At 39.8% G+C, this 21,121-nt stretch overlaps 1 protein-coding gene across 1 annotated transcript in view; it reads right to left on the bottom strand.

Moving 5' to 3' along the window:
- LOC137664081 (sperm-associated antigen 17-like) overlaps positions 1 to 12,667 on the bottom strand; it is a 28,547-nt gene extending 15,880 nt beyond the window's left edge. Inside the window, exons 1-2 of the mRNA XM_068401809.1 lie at positions 12,527 to 12,667; positions 12,083 to 12,142 (exon numbers count right to left, since the gene is read on the bottom strand). Coding sequence (XP_068257910.1) covers positions 12,083 to 12,142; positions 12,527 to 12,667 — 201 coding nt within the window. The remainder of the gene's footprint in view (positions 1 to 12,082; positions 12,143 to 12,526) is intronic.
- Between the last annotated feature and the right edge of the window lie 8,454 nt (positions 12,668 to 21,121).

Raw genomic sequence — 21,121 nt, 5'->3', positions numbered from 1 at the left:
AACTAAATTGCTTGTAAAGGTCTCCTGTGAGACAAAGAGGGGGGTAAATCTAACCTCAGCTGACTTGCAGACACTGGTAGTCTTCCATAAGGCTCATTCATATTGATATTCACAAATTGCTGAAGACCAATAGGAGTTGTGAAACTTGTTAAACCTAAGCTAACAAAATTTTTCCTTAACATCCCTTTAAGTAAATTGACCTAAACACTGACCTAGGAGGCAGAGTAGTTAAACTCTCCTCAGAAGACAAGACAATATCTCAGGTAAATGTACCACCTCATGCAGTTCATTTACAAAACATACTATACTCTGTACTACGATGTACCTGGTAGGAGCTTGGTAACAGATACAACAGAGCTGAAGACAGATGAGTAGTCCTGCCCACAGCAGGATTTAAAGTCCCTTACTCTTCCCTGGATCCAGTACCTCCCAAAAAGGCATCTTCGTTAAATGACAATTCCCAGTTGTTTCTTGAGCATTAATCCTCTGCATATCCATACAGTGTAAGGGCCAAGTCCTTCTGCAATAAAATTTCCTTAACTTGCATCCACACAATAGCACTTGACAAAGGCTGACTGGAGAACAGTTCCATTTTATTACAACATTTAGGGCTGCAGTATTTGATTTGTTCTGTACTGGAATGAAAAATAAAATTAACTCTTTCTATCCTTCTGACTATTCAGCATGGCTGCCAAAGGTGTTTTTACTGTCAAACTCTCTCATCAAAACACTGACACTTGACAAATATTGGCTCCTGAACTGTTCCATTTTACAACTACTTTTAAAATTAATTTTGTTCCACAGTGGAATGAAAACAAAATCTTTATAACTTTTATTACAAAATAGAGTTCTATTGACATACTTTAGACTGAGAAGGTTGGCTTTTAATACAACTATGTCTACTTTTCAGAAAGCCTATTCTTGACCGCAACCTTTCTGATGCTGTTTTATCACAATCTATACACTTCCACAAAAATATTTCACCTTTACAGAATCACAGAGAATCACAGAATCACAGAATGTTAGGGATTGGAAGGGACCTCGAAAGATCATCTAGTCCAATCCCCCTGCCGGAGCAGGATTGCCTAGACCATATCACACAGGAACGCGTCCAGGCGGGTTTTGAATGTCTCCAGAGAAGGAGACTCCACAACCTCTCTGGGCAGCCTGTTCCAGTGTTCGGTCACCCTCACCGTAAAGAAGTTTTTCCTCATATTTATGTGGAACCTCCTGTGTTCCAGCTTGCACCCATTGCCCCTTGTCCTGTCAAGGGATGTCACTGAGAAGAGCCTGGCTCCATCCTCATGACACTTGCCCTTTACATATTTATAAACATTAATGAGGTCACCCCTCAGTCTCCTCTTCTCTAAGCTAAAGAGACCCAGCTCCCTCAGCCTCTCCTCATAAGGGAGATGTTCCACCCCCTTAATCATCTTCGTGGCTCTGCGCTGGACTCTCTCTAGCAGTTCCCTGTCCTTCTTGAACTGAGGGGCCCAGAACTGGACATGATATTTCAGATGCGGCCTCACCAGGGCAGAGTAGAGGGGGAGGAGAACCTCTCTCGACCTGCTAACCACACCCCTTCTAATACAGCCCAGGATGCCATTGGCCTTCTTGGCCACAAGGGCACACTGCTGGCTCATGGTCATCCTGCTGTCCACTAGGACCCCCAGGTCCCTTTCCCCTACGCTGCTCTCCAACAGGTCTGTCCCCAACTTGTACTGGTACATGGGGTTGTTCTTGCCCAGATGCAGGACTTTACACTTGCCCTTATTATATTTCATTAAATTTCTCCCCGCCCAACTCTCCAGCTTGTCTAGGTCACTCTGAATGGCTGCGCAGCCTTCCGGTGTGTCAGCCACTCCTCCCAGTTTTGTGTCATCAGCGAACTTGCTGACAGTGCACTCTATTCCCTCATCCAAGTCATTAAGGAATATATTGAATAGAACTGGTCCCAGTACTGACCCTTGAGGGACTCCGCTAGACACAGGCCTCCAACTGGACTCTGTCCCATTGACCACCACTCTCTGGCTTCTTTCCTTCAGCCACTTCACAATCCCGATCATCCAGACCACACTTCCTCAGTTTAGCTGAGAGGATGCTGTGGGAGACCATGTCAAACGCTTTACTGAAATCGAGATAGACCACATCCACAGCTTTACCACCATCTATCCACCGGGTTACGTCCTCATAAAAGGCTATCAAGTTGGTTAAGCATGACTTCCCCTTGGTGAAGCCATGCTGAGTGCCCCTAATGATCCCCCTATCCTTGATGTGCCTAGAGACAGCACCAAGAACAAGTTGTTCCATCACCTTTCCAGGGATGGAGGTGAGGCTGACTGGACTATAGTTACCCGGGTCCTCCTTCTTACCCTTTTTGAAGACTGGAGTGACATTCGCTTTCCTCCAGTCCTCAGGCACCTCTCCTGTTGCCCATGACTTAGCAAAGATGATGGAGAGTGGCCTAGCAATGACTTCTGCCAGCTCCCTCAGCACCCGCGGATGCATCCCATCAGGGCCCATGGATTTATGGACGTCCAGATTGCTTAATTGGTCCCTGACCCAGCCCTCATCTACCAAGACAGACTCCTCCTCTATCCTGACTTCTTCTGGGGCCTCAGGGGTCCGGGGCTCCTCAGGACAGCCTCCAGCAGTATAGACAGAGGCAAAGAAGGCATTCAGTAACTCCGCCTTCTTTTTATCCTCTGTCTCCAGGGCCCCCACCTCATTCATCAGTGGGCCTACATTGCCTCTAGTGTTGGCTTTACCTGCAATGTATTTGAAGAAGCCCTTTCTGTTGTCCTTGACCTCTCTTGCAAGGTTTAATTCCAAGGAGGCCTTAGCTTTCCTAGTTGCCTCCCTACATCCTCTGACAACAGACTTATATTCCTCCCAAGTGGCCAGCCCCTCCTTCCATGATCTGTACACCCTCTTCTTCCACTTGAGTTTGCCCAGCAGTTCCCTGTTTAACCATGCAGGTTCCTGGTACCCTTCCTTGACTTCCTACCTGCTGGCATGCTCTGATCTTGAGCTCGGAAGAAGCAGTCCTTGAATGCTAACCAACTATCTTGGGCCCCCTTACCTTCTAGTACCCTGTCCCATGGGATTTCCCCTAGCAATTGCTTGAAAAGGCCAAAGTTGGCCCTCCTGAAGTCCAGGGTTGTGATTCTGCTAGCTATTCTGTTCCTGCCACATGAGATCCTGAACTCTACCATCTCATGGTCACTACAACCAAGGCTGCCCTCAACCTTCACCTCTTCAACCAGACCCTCCTTGTTAGTGAGGATAAGATCCAGCAGCGCTCCTCTCCTAGTTGGCTCATCCACCATTTGCATCAGAAAGTTATCATCAATGCACTGGAGGAACCTCCTGGACTGAGGATGGCTGGCTGAGTAGGCCTCCCAGCAAATATCAGGGTAGTTGAAATCCCCCATGACAACCAGGCCCTGTAATTGCGAGACTGCTCTCAGCTGCCTGTAGAAGGCCTGATCACCCTCCTCATCCTGATCCGGTGGCCTGTAATAGACACCCACAACAGTATCACCCCTGCCAGCCTGCCCCTTAATTCGCACCCACAAACTCTCAACTCGCTCCTGATCTGCCCCTGGACAGAACTCAATACATTCTAGCTGCTCACTCACATAAAGAGCAACTCCACCCCCTCTCCTTAGTGGCCTGTCTTTCCTGAACAAGATATAGCCATCCATGACCACATTCCAGTCATGCGAGGCGTCCCACCAAGTCTCTGTAATTGCCACTAAATCATAGCCCCCCAACCAAACACGGATTTCTAACTCCTCCTGTTTATTCCCCATGCTGCGCGCATTGGTGTACAGGCATTTCAGGGAGCGAGCTGAGCACACCGATTTCACCCCAGGGGGATGGGAGGCCTCCTGGTCTACCTCAACACTAGAGCGTTGCCCCAGTGGTGCAAGCCCAGCTACTACCCCATCCCCCTTCGAATCTAGTTATATTAGTTTAATTATATGTTTATCTAGTATATTATAGTATATCTATTAGTTTAATTATATGTTTCCACAAGAAACCAAAAGGCTTCCTTAAAAATACTCCTGACTAGCATTATTTCTGAAACTTGTTTCTTCAGTGACATATATCCTGGCTACTAACCAGTCTTTGCTCTCCTCCAGATGCCACACAACTCGCAACAGCTTGTACCTTCTTGGGTGATAATGTTGCTCACCATAAGCATTACGTCTATGACATTAAGAGTTTTGTTTTCACATCAAGTCAAAACCAAAACTTTTGATTTTTATACTCTAGGAATTTACTCTAACATCCTTAACACATAGTAAATGCATACTCCTTGTCTCTAGTGCTGCCCTCAATTTTTTTTCCTTTTTTTTTTTTTTGAAGATATTGTTAGAGGCAATGATGAGAGAGTCTAAAAAAAGGGACATAAGACAATAGAATGGTATAAGATAACAGAAACATATGAGGTATTTAAGACCTACTGAAGAGAGGACATTGAAGTTATTTAGAAATAGAATAGTTATTCTTAACTGGTTTCTTGAACGAAATTCATGCCATCGGGGTGAGTAATAGAATAAGGCAGTTTTGAACAATTACACACATGCACACACACATTTTTAAATATATATTTAAAATATAACTATTATATAACTATATATGATATAATTATATGAAATACAATATATACATATATATTAAAAATTTCATAATAGAGTAAGAGCACCTATCCCAGGAATGACATGCTAAGTTCCAATCTAAAGTGGACCTTCTCTTTATAGCATGACATGACTAGCACTTCAAATAGTCTTACCAGCAGCAACCCTTACTTTGTCAGTCTACATTCTACACACCTCTAGCAAAGCATTAATTCACAGAAATACTTAAAACTGCTTTAAATCCCTTGTTTCCTCGCTAAATTAATTCAATTTTTTCCACTTCAACTTGTTTGTTGCTATGACTTACTACCCTACAGAAGTTCTTAATATCTTGGGTTATGTATTTTGTGTTGGAAGTGGCAGGAGAGGAATCTGTTTCATTTACACCTAGAAAACCCAAGGATCCTTCTGTCTCTGCTACAACCTATTGCCTATTAAGGCAAGAAGTATTGTGAACATTACACAATTTCCCAAGGATTCTGACAGCACAATCTTAGGGAAAAAAAAAAAAAAAACACCAAAGAAAAAAAGCCCATGTACCATATAAATAATTTTAAAACAATGCAAGATTCTATTTCTAACCAATAACCTTTTAGTCATCAAAATAATCTGTACAAAGCATGAACTAATTAAGATTTATATGCAAGCATTCAACTGAACTGGATTTTAATGGCAAAACTGTGCTTATTATGCTTGGCAGTAGAAGGATTTAATTTGGGAGTCTCTGGTTTGTTTGTTAAAACTGCACAACTAGGTTGATATCTCAATATGCCCAGTGATATGAGTCGACTGTTATGTATCTTGACTCAGAGAGTAGAACTGGCACTTCTCCTGCTTTTATCAGTCCTGAAGTTTGAAGTATCTGAGTTGATACTGCTTCTCTGTTAGCAAGGAGGTAAAATAAAGTGAGGTTTTGTATGAGAACCATTTGCCATGCAGATCTGGAAGCTAGTCAACAGGAAAATCAAACAGGTCCTGTGTTCAGCCAATGATTACAAGAAGCAGAACAATTTGTAATCAAAATTCTATATTCTATTCTGTTTAAATACTAACAATTCCTGCATGTAACATGCAAGCTAATGTTTGCTTATCACATGCAAGAATCAAACAGAGATAATTCAGTGCAATCAGATGGATAACAAGATCCTGGACAGTCTGATTTAGAAGTCTTCACTATTTCAGATTTAAGTAGAAAAGCAAGAAAAACAAGGGAAAGACAATGTTTGCCAGCAGAGATAAGCACAGTAACAGATTTACTTTTTTTTTTTTTAAAAACTGTATCAGGAAAAAAATATCATTAACATGGCATTGGTCTGGTATTAAATGTAAACAGTAGACAAGTCAATAAAGATGCGGGAGAAGTAGGGCTAATCAGTGATTATTCGTCTCTATATTTGGAAAAACAACAGATAATATGGTTGTATCACTTCATTAATAAGCAGTTATTTCTAACTGTATCAATGGAAAGTTGCAAAAAGGCAGCTTTTAAAGCTAGGCATACCAAAAGCCAGTAGACCTGGACAACTTCATCAAAGTAGTATTAAAAATAGGTAGCTGAGGAGCTCTTTATATGATGAATATTGACTTTAAGCAACTCTTGGAGAACAAAGGCAGTTTTAAACTAAATAAAAGAAAGCTGATGTCACACCAATGCTTAAAAAAAAAGGGAAAATAGAATATCATATGTATTTTAAGTACTGGCAACATGATGAGGAACACTTATGAGGAACGGCTGAGAGAGCTGTGTCTGTTTAGCCTGGAGAAGACTGAGGGGGGAATCTTATCAATGCTTACAAATACCTTAAGGGCAGGTGTCAAGAAGATGGGGCCAGACACTTCTCAGTGGTGCCCAGTGACAGGACATGGGGCAATGGGCACAAACTGAAACACAGGAAGTTCCATCTGAATATGAGGAAAAACTTCTTTACTTTCAGGGTGACAGAACACTGGAACAGGCTGCCCAGGGAGGTTGTGGAGTCTCCTTCTCTGGAGATATTCAAAACTCGCCTGGATGCAACCCTGTGCAACGTGCTCTAGGTGAACCTGCTTTAGCAGGGGGTTGGACTACATGATCTCCAGAGGTCCCTTCCAACCCCAACCATTCTGTGATCCTCTGAATGCTGATCATTGCAGAATAACAGAGGAGCTGATATTATTTCCTTAATGTCTTAACAGAAGATTCAACTAACAACAAATAAAAGGAGAGTAAAATAATTATTACCAATTCAATTTTGTTCTTTTTGGAAAAAAAAAAAAAAGGTGGTCTTTTCACAAAGAGAATAGCTTTCTCTGGTAAGACTGCAATTCTAGTTGAAACAGATAACAACTCTGATATAGTTAAAAGCAGAATTCCAGAAGTATTCTTTGACTATTGATTTAGAAACAAACATTCTATAGTTTATAAAGCAGTGACAAAGATTAAAACTCATTAACTGACAGATCTAAAAATGTAATTACAAACAACGAGTCATCATCAAACAGGTGAGTTTCTTGTGGGGTCTGAAGCATGCAACATATTGAGACTCCTCTATTTAAAAGTATGCCAGTAATCTGGGAAAAGAAACAAAGTCTTCAATTGTAAGATCTCCAGAAGACACAACCATCATGGGAGATATAAAGAATGTAGTGGAAAACTCATTCACACAAAGAAATTTGGTGAATGTCATTAGTATAGAGCAAGAAAGCAATATGATTGAATTGTGTTAAATTACAAGACTTAGAAGAAAGAAAACACGCCAAATTTACAGGATGGAAAACCTGTAAAGTGGTAACTTTGGGGAGGACTCATTGGTCAAGGGTGAACCAATCAGTCCAAAATTAGTTTCCAGTGTAAGGCAGTAGCCAAGATAGCTTACACAATCTTCAGATTTGTATATGATGAGCTATCAAATAGGAGTACATGCATTATGTTATGCTTGTATCTGATACGTATTCAACAAAAACACTAAGTCCATTTGGTGTCCACAATTAAATAAAAATAGTGAACTGTAAATGTTTGTTAGAGAAGATTCACAGAAATTATTAAAGAATTAAAAAAAAATGAAGGAATTTATTACATATTACTAAATAAGAAGAAAAATTAAGGGACAATTTGAACACAATCACAGGGTTTCTACACAGAGAAGATTAACTGCAAGACTTCATTTGATTTACTAAATATGGCTGCAAGCCATACATTCAAACAGACATTTACACTGAAACCAGAAGTAACTTTTATCAGGAAAGGTCCTCCCCAGAACCAAATTAAGGTGTAGCATATGCTCAATTGTTTTCAATCATTTATAAAAAACACCTAATTTTGATTTTAAAAATTTCAACACAGATTTTTTTTTTTTTTTTGGGTACTGTGACCTCTGCCAATCAAATCTACCTACTGATTTCATAGAACATAAAACAAACTGGTGATAACAGCATTGATAAGAAAACCAACTCTTGGGCTACAGTGTTTACAAATTTCTTGTCAGTAGCCTTTCTCAGAAAAAAAAAAGAAGAATTAAAACAACTTAGCGATCTTATTTTGCACATATATATATTTATTTCTGTAGCATTCAGTATGGTCTCTTGGGAAAACAGATCATACTTACACTCGAAAAACAAGCCTGAAGTTTTCACACCTGACCGGAAAAGTTAGCTCTCAGAGAAGTGACATAACTCCCATTTAAATCCTCTTGTAAGCCAGAACAGTGTAAACTGTAACAATGTAAGCCTAAAATACTAGGCGTTTAACTACCAAACACTTCCCAGCCCAGACTGAGAAGAACACAGAGAGCATTGGGTCAGTTTTACTAGAGATGATGGGAGAAGGAAAATCCTCTTTTCAAAGCTCTGTGTCTCACAGGGGAAGGAAAGTTATCGTTAAAGACAAGGCGTAGGATGAGGAAAAAAAAAAAGTCACTTGCAGGAAACTTTGCTTTCAACTACACCATACACAACTACACCATGCCTTCTCCAAACACCTCCTGCCCCTGTCCCCTGCAATTTATGGGATTCGCTGCTATTACAGACTTCACTCCACTTGTGTAATGGCCTCTTCCCCTGGGTTGTGCCCATCTTTTCTACTCAAAACATGTTTCCACTCTTCCACAGCATACTGTTCAGAGCCTAGCATAAGATGAAGTTACTCTTGGTTATTTTTTAGTTTGTTTTATATATATATATAAAATTCTGCCATGCCTAGGAGCTTTTCTAACTTGTATTCACCTATATCTGTCTTCAAGGAATCATAAGTCTAGTGAGGATTTCTGGAGTGCAGTGCACACTGTTCATGCTGCCTCCCATCCCCAAAATGCAGGAGACACCCAGTAGAGTTAGCTATCTACCCAGTGATTAACAGCTGGGAAACAGTTATTTACAGCTGATTTATTCTGCTCATCTCCCAGAATTCCAGCCAGAGAATGGGCCAGGATTTAGATTTGGCCCCAGTAATATTTTTCAGTTCGACAACTATAGGTAGGAGACTTGCTGTGAGAAAGCATAATTGATCTATTGATTCTTGACATGTAGTGGAATAAAGATTAATATTTTTAATTGCATTCAAGCCTTTTCAGTTACATAGGATGGTTCGTCCTGGAAAGTGTGGGGAAGGATGCTGCTGTTACAGGATTTCAGTTTTACTGGCTTCACAAGCACAATGACACATTTTGAAGGGAGAGTTCTGGGATCCACATCCAAATAAAACTGCTCTCTTCTCTGCCACTTGTGCCTTTTTCATCTTCCCACCTTTATCCCAAGCAACTCAGCTTACCTGAGAGAACCACAAAGTTGTTCCACACCTCTCTCCCTTCCATCCTTCTCTCTCTCACGGTCATGTCCCTTATTCAACCATCCATTTTCAGCAACCCCATCTAACCAGTCTTCTCGCACGAAGGGGCCACATGAGGCTCCATCTTCTTTCACAATCTTTTCTCACCATGCTAGTACTCCCCAGCTCCAGCTTGTTCCCTTATGAGTATGGGACAAGAATCCGTCTTAAAATTTCCTGGGTAACGTAAAGGCAACTTTCCTGACCCTGTCCCAATGAGTCCCACAAAACTGGAAAACAACTCCTACAAGGAAAAAAAAATCCTTCCATCCACACAGCCCCTGAACTCAATCTTACCAGAATTTTCAAGGAAAAAAATCATCTTCATGAACGAATCTGGTATGGAAAATTTAGGCTTGAACAGATTTTCAAAATGCAAAGTTTGGAAACTGAAACACTGTTTCATCTTTAGCAGTGGTAAAGCACCTTAATTACACATGACTTTACCAACCTTAATAGAAAGCTGACAAAACAAACAGGTACATAAACAATAAAAGATACATATCTTGCTTATAAAATGTATATATTTTACTCACACATACTGCAGTTTTAGGTCTTGTCTGTTGGAAAAAACTGTACGTGATAAATTAACCTGATTCGTTATGAAATCTGTTGATATTTTACAGGAAAATTAACATTTCACCTTTCATATACAAGAAAACCAAAAGTTTCCATGTCATTTTTATAAGGGACTCAGCCTAACATCATTTAATTACACGCTAGAATTAGTACAAAAATACTAATCAGGACTCCTACTCCTGATCAAGTCACTTAGACAGAAAGGAAGTTAGATGCCTAAGTCTCCTGGATTTGGAAATTTTTTATCTACGTACTCACAGATCCTGCCATTATCCACTTCGCTCTGTATAATAAGAGTGATATGAAATACAACATAATAAGATGATAGAAACCCTGAAGGGAAATAATTTAGAATAGACAAAAGGCTTTATTTTAATATGATATATAATTAGCTTGCGATATACCAAGAGCAGTTTGTTAAAGTTCCTTGACTTAAAGCAGACACTGCAGACTGCTGCACTGAAATTTATTAAAAACTCCTGCATTTCAGTAGACACAATGTGCAAGACCAATGACATGGGTAACATGTTATTATTAATATCATTAATAAGCACATTACTATGCATGTCATCAGTCCCAAATTCACACACATATACACTTCATATGTTCAAAGACCGTTATGCTTCAGAAATCTCATTTACAGCCTCCCTAGAAATGAATATGCTCTTCTGGAAATGCCAGTGTGTTGAATCCTACCAGAGAAGAGAATCATATGCAGTGAAGATAGAAACGCTCCTCTCAGAAGAACATCTCACAATCCTGTGTTCTGTTCTAACCTCGTACTTGTTTATCCTTAATGTAGTGAAAGATTTGAATGTACAAACTGCACATAGACTTTAAGTGAACGCTCAGGAGCAAATTCTGCCCAGAGAGGCAGGATCTTAACGCTTGTGGCAATATGATCAATCTTTTAATTTGCTACAGCCAGAACGGAAACTGAGTCCAAGCAAAAGGTCAGAACAGGCATTTTATATTCTCTGTTAAAGCAGGGGAGGAAAAAAATGTCTTTGAGGAGTAAAGTAAGTAGCTAATGAGACACAGCACTGACAGCTGGAATTTAATAAGTATCCACTTCACAAGGAAAATTGCTCTTAGTAATTAAATACAGGTATCATACAAAGCTTCTGCTTAGAGCCAGACTTCAAAATCCTCCAGTCAGTAGGACTGAAGGGGTTTTACACCCCAGGTAATATAAGGGTGAGTTTGCCTGGGAGGCTAGTCCTAAACGAAGAGGGTTAATTGAATAAAATTCACAGTCATGTCAGCGGTAAATAATTCCAAAGGGACTTGTTCAGATAGTAGTCTGGCATTACTGAAAAACAGACTGCAACTGAAAAGACCTGTTATAAGGTCCACCAAAACCTGAGACACATAAAAAGTTTATTAGTCATTGCAGAACTAAAATGCAAACAAGATCCTTTTAGAGGGATCCAAAATTCTTTATGCTCCAGGTCTGTAGGGCCATAAAACTCTACCTGAGAAAATTTTAAACAATCTTCTAATTAATCACAGGATTTTATAACCTCTCACAAGCTGTAGGTAAAACGTTAACAAGGTAGGGAGAAGGAAGCTCTCTTTGTACTAAGCATAATTCTTAACCCTGCTGACATACCCCGCTACATGAACCAGGTTAGAATTTAACATCACACTGAGATTATAACAGATACTAGCACACAGAGATGGTGTTTCATTTATGGGACTGCATTCCCATAAATGAATGTATAAGTCTCTAAATTACTGTGAGCATCTGGGAGAGCAGAGTCTAATCATTTTTCTGTAATTTGTGACACCACCATCAAAACATGACCACATAACATATTCATAACATAATAAAACTTACATCCCTAAAAAGATATCTTGATCCTCATTTAGTTAGCAGTCCAACAAAACTGTGTTGGTGTCAGAAAGAGAATGGAGTTTAAGTATTTAGATGGTTGAGTGTTTTTACCAGCTACATCTAGATCTGCATTTACTCAGCTATGTATAACACCATTACACAGCTGTATTTACTTCAGTGTAAAAGAGCACTGACTCTGCAATACATGTTTTAACCTACCTCATAGTACATAGGCACATCCTTAACCTTTTTTGCCTTTGGATTCCCAGATTCTCTGATCTGCAAGGAAATAAAGCATTCTACTGTGAGAAGATTTTAAGTTTTCACAAATTATTTTACTCGTTATTCCCTTTTGCAAACACCACACTCGAAAATAGTGAGGAATCATTTCACAGTATCCTGTACCTTAAGGAGGGAGCTTTTGTGATCAGCACCTTGAAGAAAAGTCTGTAACAAAACCTCACCATTTACAGGGAGCAGAGCAGCTTATACAGTAAGCTTTTCTTTTTCCATTTTTAACTTCTACGAATTAGTGTAACTTTTAAAACTTCCACAGAGTAATTGAATTGAATACAAAATTTATAGTTACCACAGACCAAAGTTAGTATCTAGAAGTGAGATCTAGGGTTTGGTTTGTTATTAAGAGTTTCTTTCTTGGAATACCTGTCTGAAAATGTCTTCATGTGTTACCACGCTGAAGAGCTTCCGCTGTGGCACCTGCACAGCAAGAGACAGGGCCTTGGTGTGGATTTCATCCTCAATTTTGGTCCCAACAACGAAAGCGATGCTAAGGCTTCCAGTCATCCTATTTCTAAAATAAAATATTTAAGGTATTAAAACACAAGCAAACAAAAGTAGTAATTTTTTAAGGAGTAATCCTGTAGAGATGGTTACTCCTTTCAAGACATATTCAACATTACTGTATTAATCAAACTGAAATAAACTGTACACAACCCGAAAAAGCTCATACTACTTTGTCCCAATTCTTTCTGCCATCAGGTGGCAGCATTGTGCTATGGAAAACACAAATGCCTCCTAAAAACCTCTACAAACCTCCTCGCAGGCAAATGCTGCATTAGCATCACACAAAGGTAAAGTAACTTTAAATGTCATTTGCAGGTTTCACAGTTCAGTAAGCAAACAAGACGTGAATTTTGAAGATCTGTATTATTGTCATTTAATATATGTATTATTGCTATTATTTGCAGTAGAAAAAAAATAAACAAATTTCATTCTGGTGATGAGGGAACTTAGATAATGCCCAGATACAATTTTCTGAAAATTGTAGCATTATTTGTATGATGTTTTATGAGGGTATATTTACGCATACCATGGTTCTTACATGAATATTGTCAAATGAAAAACACTGGCAGTTTTCAAACATTTGCAGTAAAATACACACATTTTAATGAAAAATAACCTGATTTCAGCATTAAAGAAATGCAGAACAGAAAATTGCAACATGTTATTTAGTGACATACATCTACAAAAGCTTCAAAATCATGTCATTTAAGCAACTTTTAGTAGGTACTCTTCCATTTCTTCTGCTTTAACCTGCTGGAATCCCATTCACGAAGCAAGTGGCTATCTCCAGCGCATCTATATCTCACTCGAGAGTATTTTCTATCAGCACCAGTGGCACCTGAACCATAAGCACTTCCAATGTTTGTGCTGTACACTCTTCAGGAATCACCAAATTATTTTTTTTTCATTGCACATCTGCATGTGTAAACTGCAAGGATATCAATAAAGCTGCATGAAGGTAAATATGGAAAGAGCTTCAGTAAGATCACAGTCCCAAGACATTGTCATGCTAATCAGGACCAGGCTAAGCAGAGTCACATGCCAGTCCAGTGTGCATCATAGCAGGGAAAGATTTTAAAGACAAATTTAAGAGAGGGTGGTAACTTCAGGATTTTGATGGAAATGTTTTCATATGTGTATGTTATGTACAAAGTCCTTGTGGAAAAGAGGAACAAAACCTGAGCTGATGGTAAAGTGAGGGAAAGGACCATTCCAAATAAAAGTTAGATGTAAATGGTAAAAGGAGAAGTTTCTTTTTCCAGTTTTGCTATACCCTTCTTCATTTGTTCCTTCTCTTAGCTGGAAAAAAGCCTACCCTAAATGTTTGCAGTTTGAGCAACTGATGACTTGGGATGGAAGAAAGCAACAGTTGACGTAAGCTTCAAAATAGTAAATGCTTGCATGGAGGGAAATAGTTTGTCATACTCTTAAGGTAACAAAGCATGACTTCTCATGAATATGGCACAACGTGATTATACACACATGCCCCATTTTTTTAACTACAGAATATTCAGAGAAACAAAAAAGATGGAAAGATCACCTGGGTCACTAAGTGTATTCTTCTGAAACTGCAAGTAGCTACAGAGCAGATACCTAATTCAAAGGAGCCACTACAGTTCCACACACCATAAACTTCCTTGATGTTTTACAGCAGCACAAAATAAACCTTAAGTTTTTAAAATTACAAAATGCAGGAGAGTGCAAGCATATCACTGATGCTCTAGGAGCATGCAAACATCACGGAATTTGTAAGAGTGTCCAGCTGACCTGGGGTAGCAGGCACTGCTCAGTGGAAAAGAGGCGGTAGCAATGGCCTGTGTGGGGACTGCACCAAATACACTGAATTTCTTTTTCCTCTTTCTAGTTTGGAGAGAGGATGGGGGATGAAACCTCCTCCTGCCTAAAGTTACCAAGATAGCTACCGCTGCACTATGAAAGAGCGAGGTATTCCAACACTATCGTCAAAACATGTGCACAGGAGTTGTAGTTAATCTGAACTCAAGTTAAAGTTGTCATTGTATAGCTGCCAAGAGTTGGACACAAAAACTTTACCATTCTTTGAACAGACAGCATTTAGATGTCCATACTTGTGTGCAAACGTGTAATTTTCTATGCTTTCAGAACTGAGATTGAAATGCCCTCATGTGGCAGTATCCTGGTGTTCCCAGGGCTCACCAGCAGAGACGGAGCCTTTAGAACAACCATCCACCTGAGACATGAACTAATGGAGCAACTAATACCACTACGCTGTCCTCTTCCGTGAGGATCGCCAAAAGAGGGGAACGAGACCCAGTAAGTCTCACAGACAGATGCTGACAGCACAAGAAGAGAAAAACTCAGGAATGTCAGGTTCTACCCTAGATGCAGGGGAAGCACGGTCCAGCAGCAATACAGAGCCTGCTCCCACAACTTCCTGCAGTTCTTCAGCTACGTGAAGAAATCTCCATCGGAGAGTTCTAAAACCTCTGCCTTATGCCCTCTTCAGTTCCTCCTTAAAACATGCTGCTAACTTGGTGCCCACAAATTACACCTGCTTAGCACTGATTAACATCATCCTGCAACAATGATGTCTCTGAAACCTGTCTTCCTTATAGTCCTGTGTCTTCTTGATCTTTCCACCCCTTGGTGACAACTGTCCCTAGCTCACTTCTTCCATTTCAAATCTGTTCCTCATCTGAGTTCCGCCACTTCTCCTAATGCTTCCCACATGCGTACTTTCTCCCCTAGCTCTCGTCCTCAGTCTCCTTGTCCAGCTAGTCTCTAGTTTCATTACCTGATCCCACTTCCAGCTTTCGCCATCCTCAGATTCCTTCTCCAAATCCTTATTCTCTAGCCCCTCTAACACTTCCCAGGCTCTTTCAGAGTTATGTTTGAACAATGAGACTTTCTCCTTCACAACACTTGTGCATTCCCTGGGAAGGCACTAAAAGCAATGGAGAGAGAATTTTCCTGATTCCCACTGTGGTGCCCACCTTCGCCTGTAACAAAGCACCAAAGCAAAACATCAGGGTAAGTCCTGCTTGTGAAAAATGAATTTTTCAATAAACTTAGGATTTATGCAAACACAAACATTCTCAGAAAAAGGTATGCCCTTGACATCAGTGTGGCACATCTTCTCCTCCCCCTACATTCTCTGCTTCAAAGAAATAAGCTGCTAAAGCTTCTCCACAGAGCAGCTATGAGAATATTTATAGCATAGGTAAAACACTGGCTAATATATTAAAAATAAAATACATGGAATGAGCCTCTACAAGATAACTGGTAGTGAAAAATCATGACCCCACCTAACTTAATTCTGCAGAAGCACATGCAACTTGATACAAGGTCTTTTGTGTAAAAATTTAAACAGTATTAGAGATAGCCCATACCTTCCTAGCGGCAAAATGAAGAAAAAAATATTCCTTTTGCAAAATTCCCCAAATCACTAATAGCATGTCATCTATTTCCAGACTGACCAATTTTGAAGATAATTTTTCAGAAAACTTGAATATTGAGGATAGCAACTGAAGTCAATAGGGCCAGCAAATATGCAGCGTTAGTACATAGTTTAAGGTGTTTAATTGACTATGGTCTTTTCTGACCCTAAAAATCTATTAGTGTTGCAATATTGCCCTTATATTATCAATACTGTAACAGTATTCTTAATGTTCAAGGCACTGAAAGGACAGAGAAGAAACAGACCCTGCTTCTACAGCTCACCACCTAAAATCACAACATAAAAATGAGAAGGAAAAGTAGTAAAATGTATATGGTTACTTTAAAAATATTTTCTCCCTCAATATACAACTGCTCCACTACTTAGTTTAATTCTTTCAAATGTTATTGTAGAAGTGAGAGCTGAGAAAGGATCTGAAAGAGGATAGATTAGTGACCCTAAGGCTACCTCAAATGAGGTTCCCAGCTTAAAGAACAGGATAGAGAAAACCATAAAAATAACTGCTGGGAAAGCATGGAACCAGTTTAGAGAGGCTGCCACTGAGAGTATAATGCAAGCACTATGTACTGTGAACGAAGACAACCAAAATGCAGGGAGTAGATAGCCCACAGAATCAACAACACCGATTCAAACATGAATGAAAAAAAAAAAAGAAGCTGGAAATGTGGCATTGGTAACTGAATACTCCTTAAACAATCTGAAACAAGCTCCAGTTAAGGGGAGGCCAGACCACTCTCACTGGAAAATATCCAGTGACAATCATTGTCACAAATGACACTGTCTGCCCCCCGTTTTAAAAGTCCTGGCCATGTCAAGAGTTCAAACCCACCAAAGTCTCCCTCACTGTCAGAAATAACCGTCTATGTGGGAAGTTTGTATATTCCTCAGGAGAAAAGGCTCCAATCCTAGCAAGATCCGCCTAATTCCGAAAGCTCTATGTAAGCAGCTAGCAGTTTTCCAAAATCCTTCTTCTCACAAAACACAGAAGGTGCCTCATCTCCTGATTTTGTTCTCAAGCCTCCATTGTGTCCCCCTGTAATGTGATTTTTTTCCAACTGTTAAAAACCAGTACACATAGCCTACATTTCTTATTTGTCGCAGGAGTATTGGAATAGCATAGGTATGTTCAAAAAATCTAACTTCAATTCACATTGAAGAAAAAAGCAAACATAGCTCACAAAATTTTGTTTCCTTTTTAAACATATCTTGTTTTCTCTGCTTCATTTCCTAGACACAAAAGGGCAGCTGTTCTAGAGAAGACATTTGAACACGTCAGGTATATTGTTTATTTTTGCAGTATCAGATTCTAGATCTCTTTGGCCAGGAAAAATATCAAGCAGTCATCTCACCTCCTTCCCCACCCCCCCCCCCCCCCCGCTCCTTCCCAGGCAATCTGAGCATCTGCCATTTTGCATCATTACTTATTCTTGTGGTATTTAATGTTTTGTTTTCTCTCTTAGGGTCACAACTAGTACATTCATTTTGCTACAGCACAATTTCAAATTTAACTGTAATGGCTGAAAAGAAACATTTGAAAACTTAAACTCCAAACACTTCAGCATCAGAGTTCTTTAACAGCAAGAGTTCTTTAATCTCCCAATTTTTAAGTAATGTCTCAGAAATAATGAGATTTATTATTGATTTATGAACACTTAGGGCAATATTACCTCTAGCACTCTCTGCTTTCAACAATGAGGGAGCTTGTAAATTAGTAAATACAGCTGGCATTACTGGAAAAGCTGCTTATCAGCAATTTTTGTAGCCCTAACATACTGACTGTGTGGGGCATCGCTGTTAAGAAATCTGCAAGTCCACTTTCATCATCTGCTGATTGACACATGCCCATATTACTAATAGATTCTGGTTCTAAGAGCCTGAGCTTTTGCTGTATAAACTGGGCAGGTGAGAGAGTATCAAAACTCAATTGAATGTTAATTCCTCTCCAAAGAGAAAGCAGTATAAATAGTCATCCTATTCAGAACATTTTTAGTGGTTTTACAAGCTTTAATTTCAGTTGAATTTTCAGGCCTTAAAATGCCAAGAAAATGAGAGAAACCCTACAGATGGAACGTCAGAGCAGAATGTGGCTTCCAGTTGCTATGCTTAGTTATACTAGCTAATAAAAACACACACTAGGTAACAATTATTTCAATTGTTAAGGACTGTATTTGCCCAGTATTCACCTTTCACTTAGTAAATATTGCCCTCTAACTACTTAAAGCATGCAAAGTTTAAAACTAAGACTCTTAATTTATATTTTGTAATTTAATTCTCCAGTGAACCCAATCAAAATATCTTGATAAATACCCGAAGGCAAATACAACTTGCAGCTCCATGTTCTCCTGCGTAGCACATTAGAAACAAAAAAGATGTATGTAAACTATAATGTGAGGCTCTGCAAAATCCATATTTCTGCTGTACATGTTTTTAAGTTGTCTGCTTGCCAGTCTTCACAGTGTGTTTAGTAAAAGCAATTATTTGGTTAGTAAATACTATTTAAGTCATATTTTAGTTAGGATACCCGTCCATAAAATGTTAACACGACTGGTAAAATGACTCCTTTTCATAGATCAGGCTAATAAAATATTGTAAGTCATAAACACACATTAAAATGTGAAATTTCATTGCTCAGCCTATCTGGTACAATTTAAAACCAGTTCTAGTAAATTCCCTTCGACTCTGCTAAAAGGAAAGAATATTCTCTAAATTGATACAAGTAAAATATTTAAAAATTCTTTATACATGAATTGTAAGGAGAGAAATTTATTTAATTGACAGGAGGTCCCGTCATCTCCCAAACAATTTCAGATTCATGTGATATAACATTCAGGAGGAGTAAAAAATAATTTTGTGCAGTGTGCCTGCTGACACCTACAATTAAAGTTGCTCAACATTCTCTTTTAAATGCTGCTTTCAGTTCCTGACCTTTATAAATTTGAGTTTAAATCTTGTATGCTATAAGATTACTGGGGCGGAGAAAGAAAGGATAGTGTGGTTAGACTATTTGCAGAATGAGGTTTGATTTTAAAAAATAATTTTTATCCGTGAATAAAAAACCCTATGTGATTAAGTAATCAAGATAATCAATTCCCTCCGTGTTCAAGAGGAAGGAACTAAAATTTGGCAGCACAGCCATGCTTGTGTCAAAGATGTGCTTTTACAGAGCATGTTTATTTACATAAGTATACCCACATTTGGCCATACTTGATGAATCTTGATTCACACATGCTCAGAAGAAATTTGCTGGCATTTGACAGTTTTGCACCGAATATGCTCCTGCCCATGATTATAAGAGCTGAATAAGAATGCTCCTGCAATAAGAAATTTCAGCGGCTGCCCAGCATCACAGAAGCCTGACTTCACGCTGATCACAGCAGGGAGACGGTTTTTCCCATGTTCCCAAGGCTCTGCCTGCTAACAGCAAGACAGAGAATGTGGAATTAGCTTAACTGGAACAGAAAATGGTTGGACAATATCAGAATTAAGGAACCAAGGAATCTTAATTCAGCCCCATGGGAATAGGCATTATGATAATCTTTAATTTGGTGATCACATATTTTTTCCTACAGAATTCTTGCCCCATTCAGTGAACATAATCAGTGTTTCTTTCCATCTGCCTCAACGTGTGGTCCTGAATAACCCTAATTCTGGCATTTCCTAATACTGAGCATTTCCTACCTTTTAAAATACTTCAATATAAAGGTATTTAACAAATGTAGTAAGTTACATGTAGAAGCAGCAGACTAAACAAAGCACTTTGTTCAGTGAATTCACTGGACAATATCCACAACCACAATAAACACCACCATAAAAAAAATAAATCACTAATTGGCACCTTGCTAGTAAGCATAGAAGAAAGGTCAGAAACTGAATAGGTGATGGAGATTGAATCTCCACCCCCTTCTCAGGCTTTAGGGAGATTCTCCTAGAGTAGGGGTGAGATTCACAAGCAAGAAAGAGCTCAAGCACCTTTGAACTCTACTGAAAAATCTAGGTTCTAGGGAAAAAAGGGAAACAACTGCCTTAGCTAAGCAGCTTACTTCAAAAAGCGATTTTGTTTGGCTAAACTTATACTATATGGTTACTACCAAATAGAAGTAAAAGCAAGTAAGTATTTAAGAGATTTCTGGACATCTGTGGCATTGTCAGGAAAAACTGATTAGCCAGTTTAAAGCCTCCTTCTGAATTCAGAAGTCCTCATACTTAACCAGAACTGCTGGCATGTAAAAAAAAAAACAAACAAAACACAGCAACAACAACAAAAATCACCCTCGTTTTTTTAATAGGGCACAACAGGAACCCACCAAACACGGAAGCCGTGGAAGTCATTTGTCTCACTTGCAGAAGTAGCGCTAGATAAACACACACTAGATAAATATTATTGTTTGCTAAACTACTACTCTATTTTGAAACCAAATTCTCTCTTGCAAGTCAAGATTTATTAGAATTACATTGCTTACATAGAACCTGGAAACCAAAATATGTTTTTAGATCCTCACACGCTGTAAAAGAAGGGGGGGGGGGGAAAGGAAAAAAAAGTGCCTTTTCGCTGCATACACTCAAGCAGGAAAATTACAGCCTCACATTTTCAACGCTACAGTTAATGCTGTGTCAGCACCTCCATCAAACCTCGTTGTTCAGCAGTTTATAAAAAGTTCACTCCGAGCCGAAATTTGGCACCCAGAGCCCCAGAAAGAAAAGTGCCGAGGAGGCAAAGCAAGAAACCCGCCGGGCCGCTGCTCAGGGGCAGGAAGGCATCTCCGCCGCACGTCGGGACGACTCACGACCCGCCCCGGGGCGACCCTGGGCACCCCGCGGAGCCCCCAGCAGTGACACTGCGATAACCAGGCCGGAGGAGCGGCGAGGGCCGCCTTGGGCCCGGTCCCCCGCTAAGTCCCGGGGCCCGCCCACCCCGCTGCGCTCCGGGGGGCCTCCGCCCTACTCTGCCCCTCGGCTGCCTTCACCTCCTCGAGGTGGGCGGACACCAGCGCGGCCTCCCAGCTGTTGGCCGCGGCCCC

The sequence above is a fragment of the Nyctibius grandis genome, chromosome 5, assembly GCF_013368605.1.
Source record: "Nyctibius grandis isolate bNycGra1 chromosome 5, bNycGra1.pri, whole genome shotgun sequence".
NCBI classification, from domain to species: domain Eukaryota; kingdom Metazoa; phylum Chordata; class Aves; order Nyctibiiformes; family Nyctibiidae; genus Nyctibius; species Nyctibius grandis.
The sequence above is the reverse complement of the archived record's forward strand: the minus strand, read 5'-3'. Positions and strand labels throughout refer to the sequence as shown.